General features: G+C 32.3%; 3 protein-coding genes across 3 annotated transcripts; 2 read left to right on the top strand and 1 right to left on the bottom strand.

Moving 5' to 3' along the window:
- Positions 1-591: 591 nt before the first annotated feature.
- LOC122587822 (structural maintenance of chromosomes flexible hinge domain-containing protein GMI1-like) lies at positions 592-6056 on the bottom strand (the record flags this gene model as incomplete). The annotated part of the gene is made up of 17 exons (XM_043759987.1): positions 592-1009; positions 1447-1758; positions 1846-2043; positions 2218-2428; positions 2772-2886; positions 2981-3025; positions 3578-3859; positions 3945-4027; positions 4155-4221; positions 4295-4393; positions 4567-4661; positions 4773-4881; positions 4964-5141; positions 5233-5336; positions 5430-5750; positions 5853-5969; positions 6036-6056. Coding segments are annotated over 17 exons (2562 nt in total), but the record flags the coding sequence as incomplete, so codon positions are not given.
- A 10658-nt stretch (positions 6057-16714) lies between these two features.
- Positions 16715-17457, top strand: LOC122586147 (phytolongin Phyl2.2-like). Its single transcript, XM_043758252.1, has one exon. It carries the CDS (start codon positions 16735-16737, stop codon positions 17392-17394), a length of 660 nt encoding a protein of 219 aa, XP_043614187.1. The 5' UTR covers positions 16715-16734; the 3' UTR covers positions 17395-17457.
- An 809-nt stretch (positions 17458-18266) lies between these two features.
- Positions 18267-19163, top strand: LOC122587817 (uncharacterized protein At4g00950-like). Its single transcript, XM_043759982.1, has 2 exons — positions 18267-18866; positions 19116-19163. Exons 1-2 carry the CDS (start codon positions 18267-18269, stop codon positions 19161-19163), a joined length of 648 nt encoding a protein of 215 aa, XP_043615917.1.
- Positions 19164-27704: the final 8541 nt, after the last annotated feature.

Here is a 27704-nt window from a genome sequence, read left to right as displayed (position 1 = left end):
AATCTCCAATATCATAGATAATAATGCTAAAATCATAAAAATTGGGTTGTACCTTCTATAGAGAATAAAGAAACTTTAAAATTATCGAGTCTCCATCGTTTCTATTTTTATTTTTATTTATTGATTGTAAGGTCAAAGAAAAATCAGTTGAAATAGTTGGGGGTAGATAGAGGTGGTTGAATTCTATTGTGATGGATATCGTGATAGGAAAGGTTGGATTGAAAGATTAGATAGAAGTCTGGTAACAGAGATGAAAAGATTGTGAGACTTGTTTTGGAAGAGAAAGGGTTTTGGAAGAGAGGTTAGTTATTATAACAAGTTTAAATTAAAAGGGATCGCAAACCTTGGCGTTTTTCTCTCTGTACTTGTAACAGCCCATAGTCAATATTCTGTTATCTAGAGTACGTGCAAGGTTTCACCATTATACGGTGAGGTTTCTCTCATCGAGTGATGTTCAGGAGAAAAAAAACAAAGATCATGATGAACATGGAGATTCAACAGAAAAGTATATATATAGTTCATCAAGAAATCATGAGCTGGAAGGCAAGCCAACATACAAAAAACAGATCAAGAAGTGAATACAAAAAATAATAGATCAACAAGTGAATTAATATTAACATTCATGTTAATGTATTTACCATAAAATACCCCAAAAGTAAACGTTATAGCATCCTAAATAAGATAACCTTTCAAAATAAGTTTCATAACCAGTAACTATTGGCCATATACAGCCTACTTTAGGTGTCAAAAGTTGGTTAGCAAACTTTCCTATACGCCTGAATAACTTTACTAATACAATGCACTTCATATATGAGTGTCGAAGTACTTGGTGTATAAATCAAGACTCTTGCTGAGCTCTTTCATTACACTTTTGAGACATTTCCTTTCTTCACTCAAGTTGTCCACAGTATCGTTGTGACGTAACTTCAGTTCTTTCATCTTTAACTGCATGTCATTCTGAGATGCCTCTTTTCTTACAGCAGCTACTGGGAAAATAACATCCTGGTTTCTGATCATTCGTTAAACAAAAGATCAAGTTAGACCTATAGAACAAGATAGCATATGGATTATGTAACCTGAGTTTGGCCCATGTTCTATTCCTGGTAACCAACTTCGTTTGCCACGGAAAAACCGAAAAACCCTTACATATTTGAAGATTTTGAGGTAAGTTAACTTTTTACTTTGCCCATGTCACGTTAACATGGCCAGCGTTATTGACACGATTTCTTTTTTGACCTATGACCTGTACGAATTACCTTTATTCGAGGTTTTAGAAAACTTATGAGTTGTCATAAGGTATATTGAAAGTTAAATGGTGTTCTTCCTGAAACAAAAATAGACTCCCAAAATTTCATATAAAGAAATTGGAGTAAGGTTTGTTAGACAAGTTATCTGTTTATAAATCAACTAAAATTTGGTAAGGTTAATTAAGAACTATGCACTTACGAGCATCCAAGAGACAGAGCACCATTGCCTCTAAAAATACCTCCATCCAAGGACACAGCACCATCTTTAATACACGAGATCGCCCTTTTCATTTCTTCTCGGGATTTATATACTTGTGTCTCGCCAAAAAGACGATAGAATAGAGTTTCTCGAAGACCACAACCAGAATCAGTCTTGGTGTCTATGTGATCAACGTCTATATCTATCATATTAACTGCATAACCCAGAAAACCTGCTGTTGTTGATCCATTAGGAAGGGTAGGATTTGGCAATATAAGCTTTCCTTGAAGATCTTTATCTACCTCACATGCCCTGCCAAATATAAATAATAATGAGTGTACCATCAAGTAGTTCAAATTTATAACAGCACATTTATAAATGATATGGGTATTTGGAAACCTTATATCTTCAATACATAGAATGAGATAACGGCCATTGATGGTTTGCCAAAGTTCTCTTGCAAACGAATGAAGTGCATGATTAGGAAATTTAGGATTCAACTTGCCATCTTCCTCATAAGTTTCAAATAAACTTGAATCCTCATAAGATTTGCACACGATTGCAAGCATTTGATCACCAAGATACTCTGCAAATATCCTGAGAAGACAGTAATAAAATGGTATAATCATCATCGAGGTGTTTTTGGGTGCGCATTTAAAATTGATTATATGATAATCGAAGTCAGATAAAAAAAAAAATCAGTGGTAGTAAAACAGGGCTTAGAAAAATGTGTTTGGACATATTGCTGGAGTTGAAGCATATTGGTTTCACCTGCTAAGATTCAAAGTGGGAGTTGTTCCTAAAAGTGCAACAACACCAATAATATTTCCCATCAAGCGACGGCAATCTGTTTCTGACAGTTCTCTCAAGAGTGTCATGACAAGAGAAGCAGCACTGTCAACCTTAGATTCAACCCAATATATAATTTCTTCTTTTCCTGGCGTGCCATATTCGGCAATAAAACGAGTTCGGCGTTGAATACCTATATAATGAAATCCGAATCATTTCATATTTATGAATCATTTCATATTTATGAATCATTTCATATTTAATTTCATAGTAACATACAGTAATTGAAAGTAGAATAAGATTCAATGCCATGCTGATGTTTGATTTGAAAATCTGAATTTTGAATTCTAAATAGGATGATTATTTTTGGAATTGGGATAGAGTAAAATTGTAAAAAAATTATCAAAAAAAAAAAAAAAAATTCCTAGACAGGGAAAATTATGCATGTGATGATCGAAGAATCCAGTAAATTTGACTATATGTATCCTAATTTTTTAACTGTATACTAATCAAACAAGCATAAGGACAATTGTTACCTTCTAACTCTGAGAGCTTGGACTCAATTACTGTTATCTGAACATCATACTCTTCTATATTCTTTTCATGATTGGCAATACTCAAACCATATTCATGAATCTCATTCTCAAGATCCTGAAAATTCAGGGTGCCATTATAAAATTAACAATGGTGTAAAATTTTAGACAGTAAATATTTTACAAGATGCCAATAAAAGATGTGAATGTACCATCTGGAAATTCAGAAAAGATTTTGGAGGTTGCTCAACAAGAACCTATAAGAAACAAGAATTAATGGGTCAAATTTTTCCGAAGGTACTATCTTCCTTCATATGAAAAAAAAAAATGGAACCAGTGGTTTAGCAGTTGCATCATGCAAGATTGCAAGGGATGGTGTTTAAAAGTGTTTCTGTTGTTTGAGTAACCAATAATAAAACTACCAAATTGATCTTGGAAATTTATCCTCATATAAAACACGATGTATGTATAACTAGACATACATAATCTTCAATAACAATAACCATCTATGTGACATAAGTTACAATACAGCAAATTGACTTTAATCAGCTACAGTAAGACTTAAACAATTATCCTGTTCATAGTAGAAGTATTAACAATCAGAAACGCAGATAAATAGTATTTAAAGAAGATAAGAAAAAAGAGTTCCATTAAATAACCATTTTGGCATTTACATTGCAGCTTGTATGAAACAGCTTATTCCCCAAATTATTGGATAGTTAAACTCAATTTATACAACAACTGAAGACTAATTTATGAGACTTCAAGTCACAATAATCAGATAGAAAATTGAAAGAGAAAAAAGTCACCTTAACAGTCAATTGCAGATCTGAACAACGTGAATGAGCAACCACAACACTAAACTCCCCTATTTCAGAAGGAATGGGAAATGAACGAACTATGCAGCGGCCTTTACAAAACACATATTTGACAGATTCATGAATATCCCTGAATTGTGATTTTATCACAAGGATATGAGATTGTCCAATCTTATCTTCATCATGAAAGTTAACATCAACATCACCCTTGGAATCTATAACTTCAAACTCGAGGTTTTCAAGTTGGGAACCAGCAAAACAGGTTTCAGGTATCTGCAGTTATGACACATATCTGGAATAAATTTAATGCAATTTGCACATACCGTTAGAATTAGAAACATGAAGTTAAACTTCAGACCACTGATGTAGTTCTAAGCTGCCTTTTCTCAATCTGCCACTCCTTGGTGATAAGTTCTCCATTTGAACGAATAGACAGTGACACTGTATAAAGATACTATTTTGTAATAAGAACTGGAATATCGTAATTTAATATAGTAAAATGTGATCTACAGTGAGGTTAATACAAGGAAAAAACATTATAAATAGATTGTCATGTTATAAATCATACCACTTCCTCCATATCCTGCAGTAACTCTCATGAGGCCACCAAGATCAATGCACCCAAAAGCATCCACCTGTAACAAAAAATTTTAGAGTGAAAAGCTCACTTAGCAAGCCAAAAGGACAAACTGCAGAAGGCACACACACCTGTTTACTGGAAGACGACCTGTCCAGCCAACCACATCCATTGGCAATTAACTCCATCTTTACATTTTCTTGTACGTGATTTTCATATGCATCAAACAGCTTTAAAAGATATTATATAATTTATAAATGGATTAAAAATCATACACATGGCTCTTCTGAGATTTATAAAACATGAACAAAATAATAATATACAAAACAAACCATAAATTGTCATTTTCAAAAAAATAATATTAATAATAGATTGTTGTATGAAACTAAAGTGATGCGTGTACCTCCAGATTCAACTCTTTAATTACTTGGCCCGGAATCAATTGCTTCTCAAACTTTTCTGGTTGCACTGTAAAATATTTTACAGGTCCAGGAAGAACTAGAGTAACAGTAGACAGAACAAGCTAAGTTAAAAAATAGACGAAGTACAAACTAGAAATTCCCAGAAATCAAGATTCTCCATTTCAGAAAATGGCAAATATATGCACACCTTTAATGGGGATATCTAATAAGTTTGAGCCATCGGGCAGGCATAACATCATTGTAGCATTATAAGTTGGCAGATTGTCATCCAAATTAGAGATCTCAATAAGCAAATTCTAAAGCAATTACCAGAATGCATCAACTTCAAGATAATATCCAATTAAGGACATCAAACTAAAAGCATATACGTAACTATACCTCAAGTATAAGGGCCAACTTATCTAATGATATAAATGAGTTCCATTTGTTAACTTGAACTATAGTACTGTCTGTGTACTTCACCTTGATCACCAATTCGGGAACTTTTGAAAAGGGAATTTGATTATCGAAATTATCGAACATTGATATGGAAATGGGTTTGTGAGAACAGCCAACCCTAAACAACAACCAGCATGTTAATAGACAAAATTACCATCAAATAGAAACATAAAATTAACATTTTACATATGTCATATAACGCATCTTACGTTATATCAAGATCAGAAATCTTCTTGGCAAGTGCCCATTTGTGAACATCACGTGATGGTTCAACTCTAACTTTCTCCACACATTTCTCACAGCTCGAACTATTCTGATGATGATTACACAAGAAGTTTGAAAAGTCACACATATATTGTAAATACTAACCAATTTCATATAATTGAACAAATTTAGTGTTACTCACAATGGAAAAGGTCAATGTATATAAGCCAGCTTTATGAAACAGGGGATACGTCTTGTATTTTGGTTTAAATACATACAAACCATCAAAGTCATTTTGTGATGAAGGTGATATACGTCCAGAATAGATACTGCTTTCATCTCGAGAACTTTTATATGGATAAAAAGTAATTGCAAGTGACATCTCAAAATTAGCTTTCATCACATATTTCTGATCTAATTGTTTGGAATCAATTCTGGATTTATAAGTAGCAGGACGAACAACTGCTACAATTTCACAGTGTGAATAATCCCCAGCATAAACTTCACGCTCATCAGGTAATGACTGCAATAAAAGAAACTAAGATAAATAAAGAATGAAAATAAGATGGAATAGTATAAATGAATAAGGATTGAAGTTACTAATTATTTGATTTAATGAACTAACCGCTTCTATTCCCAACTTGCAGCATTGTCTTGAATTTAGCATCTCAATTGAGGAAGGGCATTTCTGATATTGCTTCTCGATTTGGGTGTTCCATTCAGAAGCATCAGCCGCTAGCCACTATAAATTTTTGTGTTATTAAGTAGTTATATATGATGTTTTATAATAAGTATAAAAATTCCTAACCTTCCCAGAATCAATGACATTATTTTGTTTTGGGAAAGATTATCGCTGATGAAAATTGGGGTTTCCATCGGCAGCTGGTCATAGGCAGAACTATGAAGCCCCGGCCCTCCCAAAGTTTTTGTTTATATATGTTTTTATATAGAACACGAACATTTATATAGATAATAAGTTGCATTGTGCATACCAATTAAACTTGCCTCCCCACCCCCCAAACAAATTGGTTACATTTTTTGCCAATGAGCTGGTAACAAGTAACAAACCTCACAGGTTTAGATCCATCCTGATACGAGACATTATCAACCCATTACAAACAGCCTTAACAAATTCAAAGAACGAAACAAAAATGTATATGAAAATGAAAACAAGGACTTACACTAAGCCTCAAATTATAAACTTTATTCAACTCTAATTTAGTCAGGTTGAGAGAATTTCTAAGCACAAAATCATGATCATCAACAAAACTCAATTCCGCATCCCATTTAATAGGTTCCTTTGGGGTACTTGTATTTCTCCCTTGTATGGCTCTATCAAACTGTTGTTTCACTTCATCAGCCAAATTCTCTACAGTAACAGACCCTGTTCCTTCGGGTAACTTCACCAACACGGCCATTCCGTTTGGCAACAAGATATTGAGCTTGTAAACTCCCCTTGAACCAACATCCTGGCTGCTCATTACACCAGAACCCTGCGTCCTTTTTGTTAAATGTCCGGTGTCCAAACTCTCATTAGGTCTCTTTTTCGGCATTAGAGATTGATCCAACTTACAAAAAAATGATTATATCAGCTGTTGGTTTTACTAACAAATACACTGAAGATTTTAGCAAAATAACAAAAATTGCCTAGAGGCACCAAATTGTATCCAAATTGTCATGATTTGCTTTCTTATGGATCCTACTACTAGATATTTACTATCTGCAAAACAATTTCAGTTTATGGAGCCGGTTTTGCGAAAGTGGCACTTATATGGTTTACACATCAGCAAAAGTACCAGTTACACGACGAATAGGTAACTAGATACGTACGATATCAATGTATTGGAAGTTTGACGCAAAAGAGTATACAATCTCAAAGCAAATAGACACAATAACAAAACATGCTGAGTTACATACTACGCGACTATAATGATTTCAAATTTTTTGCAACATAACGTAACCAACTATATAAGTTTTCGCATCAGCCAAATAAAAGAATATAAACATATATATATATATATACTAGTCTTAATACCCGTACGATGTACGGATTATATGATATTTGATGATAACTAATAGAGAATATGTATCGGTTAGATACCTAACTTTGGATACAAAAGCAGTCACATCTATAGCTATACTATATTATAAAGCAAAAAGTCTCTAATTTTCAACATTGAACTTAAATTTTTAATATTGATTTTAAGTACTTTCCCAAAATGTCCCTTCTATCTATTCTATATTTACCTAAAATAACTATAATACCCTTTCTCTCTCCTCAAATCTCAACCAATCATTTTTTTCTCTCTCCTCCATAAATCATTTATTCCTCCAATTCATTCAAAATCTTTTATCTCAAAAAAGTGAAAAACGTACATCGATAAATTATAAAAATTATATGGGTGTTCTTAAAATTTCATGCTCTTTCATTAGAGATGTCATTCGATATACTTTCGACGAATTTTTAAATCTGAAGACGGAACCCGCACGGCTAAGGCATTTGACTATCATACTCTATCAACTCCTATGACCTATCACACTCTATAACCTAGTTATCACCCCCACCATCTCACCGCTGCAACGCTCGGGTATTATATTAAACCCCACAAATTGTATATATATTTGTTTAATTAGATATTTAAAACTTAGCATATATCTTATCTTTTAAGATAGTTAGTATTCCGTTTTGATGTTAACATTGTAGTTATTTATAAATAATATATATGGAAACTTAATATAAAATGAGATATATGTATTAAATCTAAAGATTAGTACTCGTATTTGATTACAATTAGTTAATTATGAATTAGGAATTTTTTTTTAGTTACACCAAAGTGACACATGTCGTGCAAGGAATGCGCGGTGTCGATCAAAAATCTTTTTTGTATTAAATCTAAAGAGATTAGTATTTGATTACAATTAGGTAATTATAAATTAGGAACTTCTTTTAATTACACCTAAAGTGACACATGTCGTACAAGGATTGCGCCAAGTGTCTATTAAAAAAATACACAATCCTGTTTTAGTATATTGGTAGATATATTGAAAGTTTGTCACTTTGTCATATAACCATAAGCAGTTGAAAGATAGATACACATAATAACAAAACAAAACATAACAACTAGGGGTGTTGAAAATAAACAAAACCCAAATAACTCGACCCAACCCGAATGGGTTTGGGTGATACGGGTTGGGTTATTTGGTTTGTGGGTCGTCATTTGGGTTAACCCAAATAACCTAAAGGTTAATTGGTTTGGGTTGTGGGTGAAAATGTTATAGTTTGGGTCAACCCAAATAACCCAAATAAGATGCGTTTATATATATATACACTAATATAACACATTAAATTTGTTTAAAGTTTATATTGTTTGAATATTAAATTTTCATTTATAAACAAAATCAGAAACGTGCAAAGTTAAATAATAATGGATGTTAAAAAATACACTAATAAAAGATGATAAAAATATGAATATAAAAAGAGTTATATATTGTCAAAGTTTGTTTATTTAATATCAGTAGTTTCTATATTTTTATATAGTTTGTAATTTATTTGTTTTGTCTATGACTTTTATTCTAATAATATTATCATTTTTTCATTCAAGAATTCAAAAAACGCATAATCAAAAGTGTTTCAACACATTTGAAAATAAAGAACTTAGTCTATATAAGTATCAATATTATTCAAGTTTTTGAAATTGAAATTATATTGTTGCAATATTGCGTAACTAATGCACGTAAATTCAATGACATTTTATTTGGGGTAACCAAGACCTGATCCAAAAAACCCGAACCCAAACAACCCAAACCCAAATAACCCAAATATTATTTGGTTTGGGTTATGGGTTAACTTATAATTCTTTGAAACCCGAACCAAATAACCCGAAACCCAATTAACCCAACCCATCAACACCCCTAGTTAATAACAACCATATAAGTTATCACATTAGCCAAAAGAACCCAATATATGTATATTAAAAGTTTGTTAGATACACAAGATAACAAAACATATACTTAACAATGATAACAATAATATTTTAATGATTAGAAAACAACAACTGCAAAAATAACACACGAATAACAAGTACTATATAAACTTTATAAAAAAATGACAAAGTATATTTCACTAAAGCAAGTCGGGTACTTAAGTTAATAAATGATAAGAATTTGCTAAAAATTGAGGGAAAAAAAAAGGTAGTGATGAAATGCTTACCAAAAATGGTAGATAGATAGTTGGATTCTTTGTTTAAGAGTATATATTTTTGTTGTTGAAGAGAATGGAATTTGGAGGTGGATTGATTAAAAAAAAAAAAGATTAATATTTACTAGTATTTGTTTTGCTATGCTGAGTGCTGACAACTGAAAGAAATATATAGAGACTACAGAGCATAAGCAGAGTGTGAGTGTATGTAAGTACGTAATAGGGGGCTATACTAGCAGCCTAGCAGGTGCTAAAATGAGCCTGGTGTGTTAAGTTTTAGTTACTGTTTTATTTTTATTATTATTTTTTTTTATGTGTCCAAATTACTGTTTGTTCGCAGATTACTTGGTGGTAGAAAATTAAATGTGACATGACTTTGTAAATAAAAATAAAATTAAACTATCTACAGTTCTACACTCATATATGGAGATTTTTACGATTATTTTTCTAGCTAAAAAATCTAATCTAATCTATTCAAATTTCGTTCATAGTCATAACTCATCATAAACCATCTTTCATAAATACTTTTAAAAATTATAATTTAATGAGATTTCCTAAATAAATATTAATATAATAACTAGTTTTCAACTCCGGGTAATGGACGAACAACTTTAAAAAAATGTGTTTTATGAATTGTGTTTCAAATTTAATGTTCATAGTGTTTTCACGGTTAAAAGCTATAAAATAATTAAATGATAGTTTTCTTTCTCAAAAATTGTGTTGATTTTGTTTGGAGAAATGCTAAATTTACAGACAATGTACAAACAAATGGTTACAAACACATTTTCTTGTGATGTGGACCAATCATCAAAGAAAGAAAAAGAAGAAAGAGAAAACATAACTTGATTTGATTGGTAGAAGATTTGTTTATAAATTTTTGTTTGTAAGTTGTTTGTCAATCTAGCATTCCTCGTTTGTTAATAGTGTATTTATTAGGAAATTAAAAACATAGAAAAAAAAAGGAAATTAAGAAAAAAGATAAAGAGAGAGATGCGGGGAAAAAATAATTTTAAGGGAGTAACATAAAATCAAAAGTAGAAATAAGTTTCCTATTTAGTTATAAAATCCATAAAAATTTAAATAATGTAATTTAATTACATATTTTACAACTTAAATTAAAAAAATGAAAGTTATGATTGATCAATTGAAAAAAAATTAATTTCTTTAATATATATATGTTAAGATAAAATTAAGATTAGAGTAAGATCATCTATCCACTTGCTCTATCTAGGGGTTGGGTTGGGTAGTGTAAAGCAAGTATTAAAGTAAAATAAATTAGACAAGATCTTGATCCTTAGATCATGGTTAAATTGATGCACGGGGATTCACGAAGCTATTGATGCACGATAATTTTCATGATGCACGGTGATCTTCAGTGAAGAAAAATTTATTGCTTTATTTGTTTTACTTTAATGCTTATTTTATTTTACCTAAAACCACTCTATATATTATATCATCGAGTATATCCTATTCTTATTTACAAAACCTATTTTATATTATAACTTAAATTAAATAATGAAATATATTGAAACATTTTATTCGTCAAATTGAAACATTTTATTCTTCCTCTTGAGACCTCTTCATATGACTTCATAAGTTCATAGAGTTTACAGTTCATATAATATATTTTCGTCGTTATGTGAAAATTTTGGATATATTCTTTGAAGAGTGTATATCCATTTTGGGTTTTTGGACTATTGAGCCCATTGATAAAAAGATATTCACAACTTGCTAATGGCTCGTATAATTTACTGGACTATCTGAGCTAATTGACAAAAAGTTACTTGCAACCGTTGCTATTTGCTATATAGGGAAAGACAAAAAGCGCTACATTGTGCCTTCCTAGATTTGGAAAAGGCATACGATAGTGTGCCACGACAGCTGATTTAGAGGACGCTACAAGCGAAAAGGGTTACCGGGAGATACATTAGGGTTATTAGGGATATGTACGATAGGGCGAGGACCGATATTCGAACTCCTGTGGGGAACACGGAACTTTTCTCGGTAGATATGCGCCTACACCAGGGTTCGGCGCTTAGCCCATACCTTTTTACGTTGATCTTAGACGAACTGTCCAGGGGCCTACAGGAGGAACTACCGTGGTGTATGATTTTTGCCAATGACATTGCGCTGATAGCGAGATCGACGAAGGAACTAAACCAGAGGCTAGAGAAATGGAGAGAAGCCCTTGAAGACCATGGTTTGTGCGTGAGGCGAGAGAAGACAGAATACCTTAGATGTGACTTCGATAAGCAGGAGATATGATAAAATGGGGATGAGGTTATTAGCATTGGGGGCCGGATATTGCGTCCGAAGGAGTCTTTTGCGACACATCGAATCCATGCCGGATGGATGAAGTGGAGAGCAACTACTGGAGTCATGTGCGAAAAGAGGATCCCGCTAAAGCTGAAAGGGAAGTTTTATAGAGTGGCTATTAGATCGACTATGCTATACGGGTCAGAATGTTGAGCGATGACGAAAGCCCAAGCAGCTCGAGTAGAGGTAGCTGAGATGAAGATGTTAAGGTGGACTTGCGGGAAGACCTTAGCAGACAGGATCCCGACGGGAGTTTTTAGAGCAGAACTTGAAGTAGGGACCATCATTAACAAGCTAAGGGAAGAGTGCTTGAGATGGTTTGGCCATGTTAGGAGAAGGGATGAAACTGCACCACTAAGGAGAGCGGAGTCTATTCACGTGGACGGCATACGAAGAAGGGGACGACCTAAGATGAGGTGGGAGGATCGATTAGCGAAGGACCTAATAGAACTTGGCCTGTCGGAGGACATGACGTCGGATAGGACGGCATGGAGAACTAGGATTAGAGTAGAATATTAGGTTAGGGTAGGATTTTTGAGCGACCTAAATAGTCATCTTTTCCCATATTGCCTTGCCAAAGGAGGTTTGTGAGGGTTTGGCCTAGATAAATGGCTCAGCTACGCTACAAAGGATTTTGACGTGACAGGAAGAGTGGTAGGTAGATGGAGGTGGAAGTACGGAATTCCGAATGCGCTAGAGGAGCTTCCAGGTAGAGGTAATGGAATGCGAGGGTAAGGCATATGGGTTTTAGATTAAGTAGACTTTTTATTTAGACTTTGGTTCTCTGTGACCTTTCGTAGGGGTTTTTGGCCTTGAGTCTCGAGAGGCCTAAACCGAGGGGGGAGGTTACTCTTGTGTTTGTTCCCCCAAAATGTCTATCGGAGGACATGACCAATGAGAGTTTATCTAGAGGACTAGGTGTCTAGGACTAGTTTAATGGTTTGGAGAGCCGGTGAGAGGACTAGGATTAGTATAGCTAGGCGGCCTAAGTTCCTTTTTCCATAGGTTGTTTAGAAGTCGTTACTGCCTTGGCCCAATCGGGCTCCTTTCAGGTTTTGTCATTTCTTATTTATATGTATGTTTGTCTTGGTTGTTTCTCACTACTTGTTCGAGTTACGTATTAGTTTGATACTTTTATGTTGTTTAATATGCCCAATATGGTTGCTTTCGTATTTGTATTTGTATTGTCAAACATGTTTCTAAGATATCGGTAGGGCCCATGATTGATACTCGTTCGACCCGCATAGTAGACGGACCCAGCAGACAGGTATTTTCTTCTTTTCCGATTCTCGGCACACAGGTATGATTTTCTAAACAATTCTCATTTTTCGTCTTGCACTCCTTTGTGGCCGGAGGTCCCTATGGAAGCAGTCTCTCTACCTTTGTGTAGAGGTAAGACTGTCTACAGCTTACCTCTCCCATACCCCGCTCAAGGATTGAGTCCTGTTGTTGTTGTTGCTATTTGCTATATGATAATTATCTGTACTAACTAAATCAGGCTATCATAATTCATATATATATATACACCAAATTCAGACTTTATTTTTGGTTTTTGTGTGTTTCATAGATCACAAATTCACTATGTGTAATAACACCATGTACGAACTATGGTGGATGCTTTCTTTTGAGTGTAGTTAATAGTCGTCACCACAATTCTTAAGTTAAAGAACTCCTATATAACTAACATATATTTAAGAATAAATTACACTTTTCGTACCTGAAGTTGGCACGTTTTTCATTTTTGATCCCTAAAATGTAAAAATTACAAATTTGACCCTAAAGTTGGCCAATGTTTTCAATAATCGTCATTTGGTCTTACGGCGTTAAAAAATGGTCGTTAACGTACGCACGTGCTAGACACGTGAGCGCACTAATGTCATTTCACCTTACAACGAGGGACGAAAAGTGAAAAAATAGCTACTTGAGAACGAAAAGTGAAAAAATAGCTACTTGAGGGACGAAAAATGAAAATCATACATATAAATTTGTTCCTCCATTCTTTCTTTTCCGATGAAATTTTCCGACTAGACATTTATTTCTCCTTTACCGCCAAGCCTCTCTAATCACCACCACCTAATAACCACCAACAACAGCCTCGCTACCAGCCACCGCTGTCTGTAACCAGCACCAGCCACCGCCGTCTATAACCACCACGAGCAACTGCCACCCACAGCCACCGCCGCCTATAATTACCACCAGCCACCGCCACTACAATCACCACCAGCCACCACCGCTTACAATTACCACCAAACACCGCCATCTACAACCACCGCCGTCTACATTCACCACTAACCAACCGCCGCCACCTAGAATCACCACCATCCACCGTCTTCTTTTCAATTAAAATCAAAATTTAGAAAAAAAAAAGATGACTGACATGTTTGAACTATAATTTGTTTGATTGGTTGTGTTTTGAATGTCAGGATTTTGAGTAAATGAATTTGTTTGTGGTATAGATTTGGATTCAAAGTCGGAAAATTCCATCGGTAAAAATGATCGGAAAAGATGACCGGAAAAGAAAAAATGGAAGAATAAGTTTATTTGTATGATTTTCATTTTTCGTCCCTCAAGTAGCTATTTTTTCACTTTTCGTCCCTCAAGTAACTATTTTTTCACTTTTCGTCCCTCGATGTAAGGTGAAATGACATTAGTCCCCCCACGTGTCTAGCACGTGCGTACGTTAACGACTATTTTTAACGCCGTAAGGCCAAAGGACGATTATTGAAAAAATTGGCCAACTTTAGGGTCAAAATTCTAATTTTTAAAGTTTAGGGATCAAAAGTAAAAAACGTGCCAATTTTATGGACAAAAAGTGTAATTTACTCTATATTTAATGATTAATAGATAAGAATCATTTTACGAAAAATAACGAATACTTGATTTTCATTTTAAACGAATAAATCGAAGAATCTTATCTAATACTACTAGCTAATCAGCCCGGGTTCAACCCGGGACGCTTAATTAAAAATTCAAAACCAAAAATATATAGAAATATGTATGTAATTTGTTGTCAATACATTATAATTTGATACGGAGATAACAACATACTTGTAAAGATGAATGTTAATATATAAAACCGATTAAGGTGATGAAAAAAATTAAAAAATAACTATCATAAATCAATTGTAGATATGAAACTAAAATTAAAGAGTTAGGATACAATCGATTATTTTTCATATTAATTTTAAAAAATTAAGGTTGAAAAAATAATATGAAAAAAAAGAGATTACATATTGTCTAATATAAAAAATAGTTTTTGAAAGAAAAGAAAATCTATTATGACATTATATATTTTTAAAATTCGTTTAGGAAAAAATGATGGTATGTCACATAAGTAAAAAAGTTTCTAGAAGCAATCTTGTCTTATTTATATACTCTCTCCGTCCCATTAAATGTGTCTAGTTTTGAATATTCAAAGTCTATTTTATGTAAGTTTGACCTTAAATATTTTTTATTGAATTATATAATACTTGACGAAAATTATACCCAATGAAAACACATCTAAACCTCAATTTATTCATATAATTTCCATCAAGTATTATGCAATACAAATAAAAATATTTTTGGTCAAAATGGTAAAAAAAAAAAAAAAGACTTTAAAAATTTAAAACAGGACACTATTAGTGGGACGGAGGGAATAAGAGATAGGGCATGAATGACACTAGGTCTATGTTATTTTGTTTAAATGGCTTCAAGCTTGATCTGTGGAAAATTCTTTATTAATTTTGTTAATTTATATAATTATTTAGATGAAAGTAATTTTGTTTAAATAGATGTCAAGTTGAGTGAAAAATTGGTTATTGACTTTGCCCGTGTATATAAACTAGAACGGTAATCGCGTGATGCATCGGTAGTCGTCACGATGACGGTGTGGTAGTGAGGCCGATTGTTAGTGACGAAGGCGGTGTTGGGTGGTGTAAGTTATTGATGTAAATGTAATTTATCTAAATGGTTAATTGTGATATTTTGGAAGATAAATGATTAATAGTGTAAATTAATTAGTATTGTTAAGCGGATAGTATAATAAAACATTTGAAAGGGTGTTATGTGTAAATATTACACAAGTTTCAACATTTCTATAAATAAAAAGCTATTTTTTTTACAATATAGTACGAAATGGGTACCCGCGCAATACGACGGCGGTGACGGCAACGGGTGGTGCTAGTGGCGGTGGTGGTAACGATGTGGTTATTAATCTAAAAGTAATTGACGTAAATGGTAGTGTAGTTATTTTATAGTTAAGAGATGTATCTATTATAAATAACTTTATTAAGAATATTATATAGATATTATGTGTAAATAGTTTAATTAATTAATAAAGGAGATAAAACATGGGTGTAAAATATTTTAGATATATATATTGGGTAGATTTAGTGTGTGAGTTAGAAATGTGTTGAGAATTAAGGGTATTTTGGATATTTTAAAAGTAGATAGTTGAAAAGAGGGGAGGGTAGTTTGTTTATTAATATATAATAGATAGATAGTAGGTTTGAATGTTTGATTAACCTCAAAAGTACAAATGAAAGGATTTGAATATTAAGAGTTGTGTTAGAAGTGTTAGAGACCTTTGTCAAAATTCACATATTATCGCATATCGAGTAACATATCTCATTACAGTTAATTATCAAGTTTTAGTTATATAAGCTTTATAAGGTATATCCAAAGCCCTATTTAATTCACTAAATGTAGATTAGAAGTAAAGTCACCAACTACTTATATCACCAATGGACATAATCAATCATGAACATATATATAAATTCCATATGCACACCAAGTCCCAGTCATGTCTCACTGGCTACAACCTGCAAATATTTGTAACTTCAGTTATGGGAAAAGTATCAATCAATCATGCATATATCCTACTTTTACTCCAAACATTAATCCATACGCAAAGAATAATAATCATAAGTGCATTGTGCATATATGATGAATACATATATAACTTTATATATCTAAAAATACAAAAGGAATCATACCATATCATTTTGAAACAATGAGTTTGAACCCTGATTTAATCTTGTACACTTGCATTGCCAAAGACACTACAATTCTAGCTGAATACACCTCAAAAGATGCATATAGTGATCTAGCTATAAAGTGTCTAGAGAAAACGCCACCGTTTCATTCAATCTTTTCGCATACTGTTCTTGGCAAAACTTACATGTTTCACATTGTACATCCTTTTGTATACTTTGGTATATTTGACGAGTCACTAGAGAAGCCCGAGTGTTTGTTGTTTCTCAAGAACGTACAAAATGCGTTTATTGATATGATGGATACTTGTGGTTCTGATACCATGAAGTCGCATTGTTTTCAAAGAGAATTTAGTCCGGTGTTTCACCAGCTTCTTGGTTTGGATTTGGAAATCGATGCAGTGTCGTCGCCAGAAAGTTTGAAAGATTGTCATTCAGGGAGTTCAGATTCTGTTAGAAGGAAGAAACGGTTAAACAAAGACGAATTGGAAGAAGACAAAACAGACGTATATTCAGATGATGATGTGAGTGTTTCGAGTGGGGGTAAGACACAAAAAGGGAGGTACATTTGGAAGAAGCAAGTGTTGATTGTGTTGACTATGGATTTGGTTATTTGTGTTGGTTTGTTTGTGATTTGGCTTTGTGTTTGCAATGGTTTCCAGTGTGTTACTGATCATTAAGTGTAGTGTTATTTAACTGTTGATAGCCCTCATTATACTCTTATACTTGTAAATTGGTAATGATGGAACACTTTGTGTATATTAGAAACTTACAACATATCATAAGTTTTTGTTGTTTATTAGTGGTCTTATATGATGTTTGGTTTTGTATATTCTTGACTATAATGAAATATGTGACTGTCATTTGTTCCATCAAGTAATTGGTAAGTCTACTTTTGCTACCAATGAGCCCTTGGTCTAGTGGTCAGAAGAGGAGGTGGAAGGTTTTACCTCTCTTGAAGCCAGGTTCAAATCTAGGCATTGGCGTTTAATTAGTAACTATACTAGTAGTTCACACTTTAGCATGTTTTAGTTAGGCAGTCAATATAGTCAATGCACACTTGTAGTTTTCCAATACTTTTGGAGGTGTCAAAGGTAATCAAAGATCATAAAACATACTTGAGATCTTCTTTTGACTTTATCAACATAAGTATTTGTATGGTCTCCGAGGATGACATATTGTGACTCGAACCTATGACAATTTGGTATAAGAATATTCATGATTTGCCGGTTTTGAGCATACTATTCTAGTCTCAAAACATTCGTCCAGGATTTTGACAGCAAGCCGTATAAATGATTCGGTTATCAGCAGAAAGAGTTATGGTCTTTGGTGTTGTAAACAACTACAAAAGCTCAAGTATATTGTATCTAATTGTAACTTTTCATTTGGCTTGTAGCAAATTCTGTCCATAGGCAATTTTGACATCTAAATTGGCCTGCAATGAGAATCTAGCTACCATTTGTATTTTGGTAAAGAAGCAGCTGGTGGACCCAAAAACAACAATATATATACATACATGTACTAGAATTAATGGAGAGACAGATAGAAGAAGATGGAGATCAAAGAGGAACTGCAAGAACCAAGTTATATGTCACCTAAACTATTACTATATTCGCAACGTTTCAAAAAACCAGGTCAATTGCAAGGGGGGTTCACTTCACCATCACACAGTGTAGCCACCGTCCCATTCCAATGGGAAGAGGCACCCGGAAAACCAAGATTCACCACTAATATTAATCCGCAACCACAAAAATCTAATTCCTTCAGGTCATTAGATCTCCCTCCAAGAATGTTCAGTTCTAAGAGCAAAAGGGAATTCATACTGTCACCAAAAACTGTTTTGGATGGGCCCGATGTAGACACACAATCTTCGAGTTGGATAGTTGGTAAGAGTAAGTGGAAGATCATAAATCCGTTGAGAAAGATTATGTCTAAGGAAACGTCACGCATTAAGTATAGTTCGTGGAGTTGGGATGGTTTCAGGGATATCAGCAGCAGAGGTAGTGTCAGTGGAGGAAGTGGAGATACTTCATTTTCGACTTCAACTTCATCTGATGGCCTTTCATATTCTCTCGATTCCAAGTTAAAGAGCAAAAAACTTTCCAGAATACACAGATTTTTTCCTTTAGATGGAACCACTTCTATTATCTTGGTAAGTTCAAACAAAATCGTGTGATGTGACGATATGAACATGTCAGATGGGTTGGATAATAGCTTAAAACGGGTATGTATATATATAGTAAGCATGATTAGAGTAACTAAATATATATGACATGTTAACTTGTTTATATATATGCATTGGGGCACCTTAGATAATTAAGCTGTTACCCATTCAATCAATCGATCTAACCTGTTAACAAGGTGCTTAACCGCTTAACCAACTGTTTGTGTGTGTTGACAGGAAAACATGTATGAGGGCATAAATCAAGTCGTCCCATGGAGACGATAAGCTGCTACCATTAGTAAAATATGTTTCACCAAAATGCTTGAGCACGCAAGCCATGTACATACTGCGATTGCATTGGGTGAAGTTAAGTAGAGGAGCTATCATGCCCAAGTGATGGGCTAATTGCGTTATAAGCTAGTAGATGGATGGTGGTATTTTTTCTCTTTTGATATGACATTTTGTATCATGGATCTTGTTTGAGAATTAACTGATCGTGTTAGTTAGACTTTAGAAATAAGTGTTAGTTGCAGTGATAGCATATATAAAATTTTGAACGAGACAGTCATGCAACATCAATTGGCATTGTTTAAAAGCAAACTTTGATGTACAAATTAATACATGTGTTTGTTTAATAGTCACAATGAACTACTCGTATTATTCTCTTAATCTCTACGATAATAGTCTAGAGATGAAAGACATGCAACATAACAATAGAGGTTACAAATACAAATCCACTTAATTTTTTTTTGTTGGAGAATTTCGCAAATAACGAACAGATAACCGGATATAAACAATCATTGAAGGCACGTAATCGCTTTCAGATTGAATTAATTTGGCGGTTTATCCAAATTATTTAATCGGATACAATCAAAGATTAAGAATATTTTATGTGTTTTATGTTTGAGAAAAAACAGTGTCAATTCGACCAGAGGGAAAATTATGGAGCGTTAATCTAACTTATGGCCCATTAACTGTCAAATTGACGGTTAATTTACAAGGCTTTTGAAGTTGCCAAAACAACTCCTGTAAGTTCCGAAAATTTATTCATAACAAAACAATTTAATGGAAATAAAAATTTTCCATACTGACAGCTTGACCCCACGGGCTCTACCCTTTGTACCCCGCCAGGGGCTGCCGCCCCTTGGACCCAGCGTTCGGGGGTGCGAACCCCCGAGCCCCTAACATTATAATAAATTCAGATAGACGTACACTCTGCACCTCCAAGCCTAATTGATGTATTATTATGACAATAATGATCGATATAAGTTAATCCAATTAAACTAAAATATCCTACCCTTTTTAAACATAGCGTTAGGTAATTTATCTATGTGACATTTTCCGTTGAATCAATTGATTGACATTTTCCGTTGAATCAGTTGGTAGGGCCGATACACCTCTATTTTTTCCCTGTGGTAACATCGTCTGTGTAGATGCTCCAATAGATGCTCCAGGTAGGGCCGTCAGGGATTGTATGGGGTTTGTCGATTGACCATAGTTTAAATTCATTCTAACTTTTAGACCTGTATTTAACACTGGACACGGGACTTACGATGTTATGAATGTAAGATTTTTATCTTTTAAGTTATAAAAGCTTATAATTTTTAAAGATATACGGTTTCAAGTGTTATACTTTACAACTTATAGTACAATAATAGCAGGTTCGTCATTGTCATTATTAGCTGAGACATATTGATGAAATTGTTTGTCGTAATCATTTTACATGGCACATGCTACAATAATTTCTCTATTATAAATTTTTTGAACCAGTTATACTCATGATATGTTATTATTATGAAAGATAATTAAAAATTTAAATATAAACAAACTTGTGATCTTGTACTTGACATTCAAATATATGTCTTGGATCATAAAGCGGACTCATAACACGAATTAGTTTATTTTAACTTTTTTAAACCAGTTGTACTCATAATAAGATATTATTATAAAAGATAATTAAAAATTAAAATATAAACAAACTTGTGATCTTGTACTTGACATTCAAATATATGTCTTGGATCATGATGCAAGCCATAACACGAATAAATTTATTTTCAATCACATGTCCTATGATAATTAGATAACAATTAGGATTGTCTTCATTTTCTTTTATATGTATTGGATCATGATGTCAGCCATAACACAAATAAGTTTATTTTCAATCACATGTCATATGATAATTAGATAACGATTAGGATTGTCTTCATATTCTTTGATATTTAGGAGGATTAATCATTTCTGTTGTTTATATAATGGATGTGATTACATTACTGATTGTTTATAACATTTTAAAGATAAGATAAATTATTAAATATATAAAATTAAATGTAAAAAAATATATGTAAAAACAAATTTAAAAGAATATACTTTTCGAACACATATATTGTATTACATCTGTTGAACATATTTTGAATTTTTTTAATTAATTAAATAATTAAAAAATGCGAAAAAAATCAATTTAAGTTGATAACTAAAAATAAATATAAATTAAGTATTCAGGGTTAAAAAGTGTAAATTATTGAAGGAATACAAAAAAGTACAAATTAATGAGACTTTTTATACAAATATTAATATAATAATATATTTGGATAAGAATTATTAGGAATTTTAATTTATAATTAAATTAAATGATGAAATAACCGAGAATCAATTTAATAAAATTGAGTGATTTGATTAGTTAATAAATTATTAGTTCGACTGTCTTATAATATATATTAAGATTAAGATAACTATTCAATCGATCTGATTTTCAAGCTTGTAAACTTGTCTCATAGAGTCATAGAACAAATCAAGTTCATATAATCTCATTTATAACAGCTCTATATGCGACTAAGCTCGTTTGATTTGTTTAAGTCGATTGAAAATCATTAAACTCATAAAGCTCATTCAACTTAAGATAATGAGGAGAACCCCATACTAGATAAACCGACTAATAAGTTTTCGATCAAGCGGCCATCTTTTGTTTGGCTCAACTCGAGCTTAAAAACTCAATTTCGAGGTGGAGATTAAAAACTTTCTCTTGTTACCTTTTTTCATCATGTTTTTGTCATCCTCTATTAGGATTCACTAAAGTTGATCCATCTAAAGTTGGATCTACTTTAGCCGTTTAATTAAATCCAATGGTCAAGATTAAAATAAATCCATAGGTCAAGATTAAAATATAATATTTAAATCTTGACAATTGAATATTCAATGTTAGGTAAAGTTGGATCAACTTTAAAGAATCTCAATCTTGTCATCTATTAGCCATGTCAATTACCACTCTACCTACAAAGAAATTATATAGGAATAATTCACTTATTTCTTAACAGTGGGAATTGATACCATTTCTCATATAATCGTGTAATTTAATATTTGTGTAAATTTAAAAATATGAGTAGAATAATATATCGTTACAAAGAAATAATACACTTATTTCTTAAATTTCAAATTGAGAAGCACCTATATGGAACACGTTTTATGGTAGATAACTCAAGAACCGAAGATGTAATCATCAATTACTTGTCGATGCGTGTCATTTTTCCTTTCCAAACCGACACAGCGCGTAGTTTGTTTCGATAACTGGCCGGTTTCGTTGGTTAACTGAAGGTAAAGACGAGGGGTGTGGGTCCTTCATGCCCTTCAAGCACTAGATTTTTTCTCGTCTTTTGTTTTCTTAACTTATTAGATTTTTTTTTAAAGTTAACTTTTATTCACACGGCCTTCACCACCAAACTAGTGGTTCGGCGAATTATACAACCATATTAGTATAAAACAAAGTTACATCAATTTTCCCAACTAATCGTACAATGTTTCTTTCTATATCTATACCAAAGGAAGCCTATCGATCGTATGTCTTGAAAAATCTTCTCTGTATTGACCCCGCCGTTGTTAAATCTCTTCTCGTTTCGTACCTTCCAAAAACACCAACAAGCCACGAACACGATGCATTTAATGATTTCTTTTTCCACCTTTCCCAAATCCCCGGTTTGATAGAATTCGAACAAGTCTTTCACCGAGAACAAGAAAATAAGAGGGATTTTACACCAGATGCTTATCCTTTGCCAAATCTTCTTAACTTATTTAATAGTTAGATTATATCTATACTCCCTTAATAAGCAAACTACCTAACCCCTTTTAACACCTCTACCTTTAAAATGTCTTTTATGCCCTCCTAATTTACACTACCCTATTTTTTCTCTCTCTCCCCTTCTTTGATTTTCTCCCCCCATAAACACCATCCACCATCGCCCCAAATACCACCATCCACCGCCGCAATCCACCTTCTATGTACGTTATCCCCAATAAACACTATCCACCACCGCCCCAAAAACCACCATCAAAACACCATCCACCGCCGTCGGCTTATTTTTTTTTTCTTTTTCATCACCGCCACCCCACAAACCACCATCCCCGCTGCCGGCCCACAAACCACCGGCGTTTTTTTCTTATTCCCTGCCGTATCGCGCGGGTACAACACTAGTAATGAACAAATGTAAAGTAATGAAAAATAATACGGATCCCTAATCTCACAAAGCCAATCACCCATTAGTGAAGTAGATAATGAGTGTTTTAACTTTTAGAAAATGTTAAATGAAGACCTTAAGGCTTCACTTAAAGTCCATAAAAAGGTTATACGTTTTCATATCAAAAGTGATGAGTTATTGTTAGTATTAATGTGTCAATTAAAAATCAATTTTAAAATTGATAAAGTGAAGTTGGTATGACAAAATTGATGATAAGTGAGTCACTTAAAGTGATGTACGTTTCCATGAAGTGTTTTCTTATCGTTTGAGAGCTCCTATTTTGCGGAGTATCATATAAGCTAATTCTCAGGATGATTTCTCAAAGTCGTCCAGATATTTGATACCTTGGTTAATTTGGACTAAGAAAGTATGTTTAGATACCTTTTCTACCAACAGATGACCACTTTAAAGACAATGGATTAGTTTTTCTTGTTAACTTTGTAAAGGAAACATAAATTTATTTGGGGACAAATTGATAACTTCATTAAAAATCATTACAATGCTACATACACAAAAAGATATAGGCAATTAGGAGCTGCCTCTTGTTCTCAAAAGAACTAATCCTAATCAACACCACATCAACAAAAAACTCATTCAATGACTAATCTTTTTAAATCCAACCTTATACCCAGAACTAGTCTTAGACTCACCTTTTATTAATTATACACTCACAAAAACTAAAAAAATAAAAATAAAAAATTGTTTAAACATTCATCCCTGGGGACGAATGGGGAAGGACAAGTCCAATGACTAATCCAACCCTATGATGTTCAATGGAGCATGAGTCCAAGGACTAGTTTTGGACGAGGGTATAAGGCACCTTGTTAGGCACTATCTACATGACTACATATTGATTCAGTAAAAAATCGATTTTTTACTATGTATGTTATCCGAATTAATCAAAACGTTATAAAAAAAAACTTTATAAAAGTTTGTAGGTAATACAGCTTAAAATTTCTTTTTTTTTTTTGAAAAACTTCTAACTGAATATATTCCATATATATTTATTAATAATCATTTATAAAAACTTTTCGCGTGAATAGTGAAGCAGCTTGGTTGGCTGCTGACTCAGCAGCTAGCCTACTTAGTTTTTCTTTTTTTTCTTTTTTTCATTTCTTAATCGGTGTGTAGTATAGATGTCACTTCCCTTCTTTGTATTTTTAATTTTTATTTTGATTTATATCATTACTTTTAGACTAATAATATTTTAATGTTTCACACTTAACTATTAACTTTTTTCAAGTTTTTTGTATTTTACCATTCAAGTTTTATTTCTGAGGATTCATGGTACTACAATTTTAGTCTTTTTTTTTCATCGTCAAAGTTTTTATCTTCTAAAAAAGGTTGCAATTATTATTTCGCCATCAAAGTTTTGTATTTTAAGATTTTGAGAACCATAAAAAAAAAAAAGCGAGAATCAATCCTGGCCATTGATTTTGATCTTGATGATATTTAATTTTCTCTCTCCTCATTTTCACCCAATTCATTCAAATGGTTTTATCTCACAAACCGTACATCGTTAAACGAAAAAAAAAGCATGGGTAGTCTTAAAATTTCGTGCTCTTTCATTAGAGATGCGACTTGATATACTTTTGACAAACTTTTAAATTTCGATTTTTTTTTTTAATTTTTTTTTAGCGATAATCCTACACATGTGTAGGACGTCCTACACATGTGCAAGACATGTGTAGGGTATACATCATACACATCCTACACATGTGCAGGTAAAAAAAAAATTCGAAAAAAAAAAAAATTTCGAAATTTAAAAGTTTGTCAAAAGTATATCAAGTCGCATCTCCAATGAAAGAGAACGAAATTTTAAGACTACCCATGGTTTTTTTTCGTCTAACGATGCACGGTTTGTGAGATAAAACGTTTTGAAAAATTTGGATGAAAGTGATGAGAGAGAAAAAAGGAGATGAGATGTGTGGCCCAGATTGGTTCTCGCGTTTTTTTTTTTTATAGTTCTCAAAATAACTTTCCTCTTATGTTGTATTGCTTAATGATGAGTTTTTTTGATCGATTGTAATGGTTGATATATTAAAATTAATGACCCGTATTAAATTATATGTCTGATTGTTATCCTCGGCTAATGACCAGGTATAACAATAGTTTTAAATTAAATTTATTTGTTTTTTTAACATTGCAAATTTAGGCGAGAATGACGGCTTTATTGTTTCCTAGGGTCAAAGTTTTTAATGTATTAAATTGAATTAAACAAAAGGGCCCCTCAACTTGTATTTATTTTCAATAATAACTACTCTTCCTAAGTTTCTAAATAAAACCAAAACCACGCCTCCCATTCTAATCATTTCTTATCCCCACACTACACCTTTCATCATTATTAATCAACATCACTTTTTCTCAACAGTTAATTCATATTCATAACGTACTTTTGTAATCAGAAGTGATATTAGTACTGATAATTAATTTATCATAACTATGTATTAGTTATATAACTATATATTAGTTGTTTATATAGTATGTTGTAATATTTGTACAATTGTGATAAATTAATCAATCAAGTTTGGTGTTACGAATATCACTTCCCTTTTATAAATGGTAAATTAAACAAAATAATAACTTTAGTATTAGTAAGTCATCACGTTAAATGTTTAATACACTTATATCTTTTCTTCTTTTTTCTTTCTAAGTCATCATAGATTTCCTACAACTTTAGCTTCGTATATTAAACTTGGTCAAAATATATATTGCAGGGATTACTAGTAGTCATCTTTAAAGTTGTCAATATTAATACTTGCTTTTTAGATTTTAATAAGTTTACTCTGAATCCCTCACATTCTTATAAAATTTACTTCAAACAGACAAAAAGATCTATACAAGAGATAAACATTGTAATTGTAAATATCATGATACGGAAAGAAAAAAACTGTACATAAAGAGGTGCTAGACAGTAGACATTTTACATGAACGATACGGCGATACCTAATTTTCTTTAAGATGATGGCCCCCTTGTAGATAAAAGGAGGTTATTGGTTTGTGTGTTCGACTTTTATCTTTTCTATTTTTATTTTATTTTATTTTTTTGACTAAAATAATTGATATTTGCTTGAAATTAACATTACCATATAGTTTTCAATTTTGTTTTCACTCATTATACATGTCAATCTATTGAATAGAAAGTCTTGAACAATGATCAGTTTGTAAACCAATGAGAAATAAACTTTAATAAAAACTACGAGTATATTTTAGACACATGTCATACACACAGGTTTTATAACATCATTAATATAAGAATTACTATATGAAAAAAAAAGATACTTATATGTTAAAATGTAAAAATGTACTTAAAAATGAATTGAGATATTTAATATAAATACTGAATGTTAAATCATATAAAAGCTGAATGGTGTAACAGAGTTTCATTTATACAAACTCTTCCAAATAAGCAATATCTTAACCTTGATTACACAATTGACCGAGTTTTCATTGATGTCTTATAAAAAAGTAATTTTATTTTCTTGAGTCATGGTTTTTAAGAACAATAAAAGTAGTAGTTGGTTCGTGGGTTTTCAATGATTTTTGTGTTGTGATTTTATTTGTAAGGTTCGGTATATATAAGAAAAATAATTATAACTATAGTTTGATTCCAATTACTGATAACAATAATGATTAGCCTAATTATAGTCCGATTACAATTACTAATAACAACGATATTACAATTAGTTTGATTACAAATAGACAAGAGATTTAGAGTTTATACCTTCTCGTGTTTATGTAGACATTATTTTGTTATTATATTAGACATTATGCAATAAATTATTAATTATTTTTAAATTAGGTTAAAGTGTAAATTGGTTATGGAAAACTAAATAGTGTATATTAGTTATTTTTAAATTGAATGAAAGTGTATAATGTGATGCAAAATCAAAAAGTGTAAACTAATAATTTTTAAACTGGCTTAAAGTGTAAATTGGTGATGAAAAACTAAAAGATGTAAATTAACAAATTTTAAATAGGGTTAAAGTGTAAATTGGTGATGGAAAACCAAAAGTGCATATTAGTTTAGACATGTGTTGATTTAATTAATTTTATAAAATTGAGAGTCATGATTAGTTAATTGAGTTTAGGTCAGTTGCCTTTTAATATATATTAAGATTAAGATTAATATTAAGATAAGATTAAGATTAAAATTTTTTATTTAGATAAACATAAATTTATTTTATATGATGATGTAGTGCGAGATATACAAGTAAACAAAGATGATCGGGTTCAGAATGTCCAACAAAAGCGATCTTTTGATTTTAATCTACATACCGATATTTTTGAAGGTTTATTGTTAAGTTTACTTAGTGGAAAG

The sequence above is a fragment of the Erigeron canadensis genome, chromosome 1, assembly GCF_010389155.1.
Source record: "Erigeron canadensis isolate Cc75 chromosome 1, C_canadensis_v1, whole genome shotgun sequence".
NCBI lineage: Eukaryota > Viridiplantae > Streptophyta > Magnoliopsida > Asterales > Asteraceae > Erigeron > Erigeron canadensis.
The sequence above is the reverse complement of the archived record's forward strand: the minus strand, read 5'-3'. Positions and strand labels throughout refer to the sequence as shown.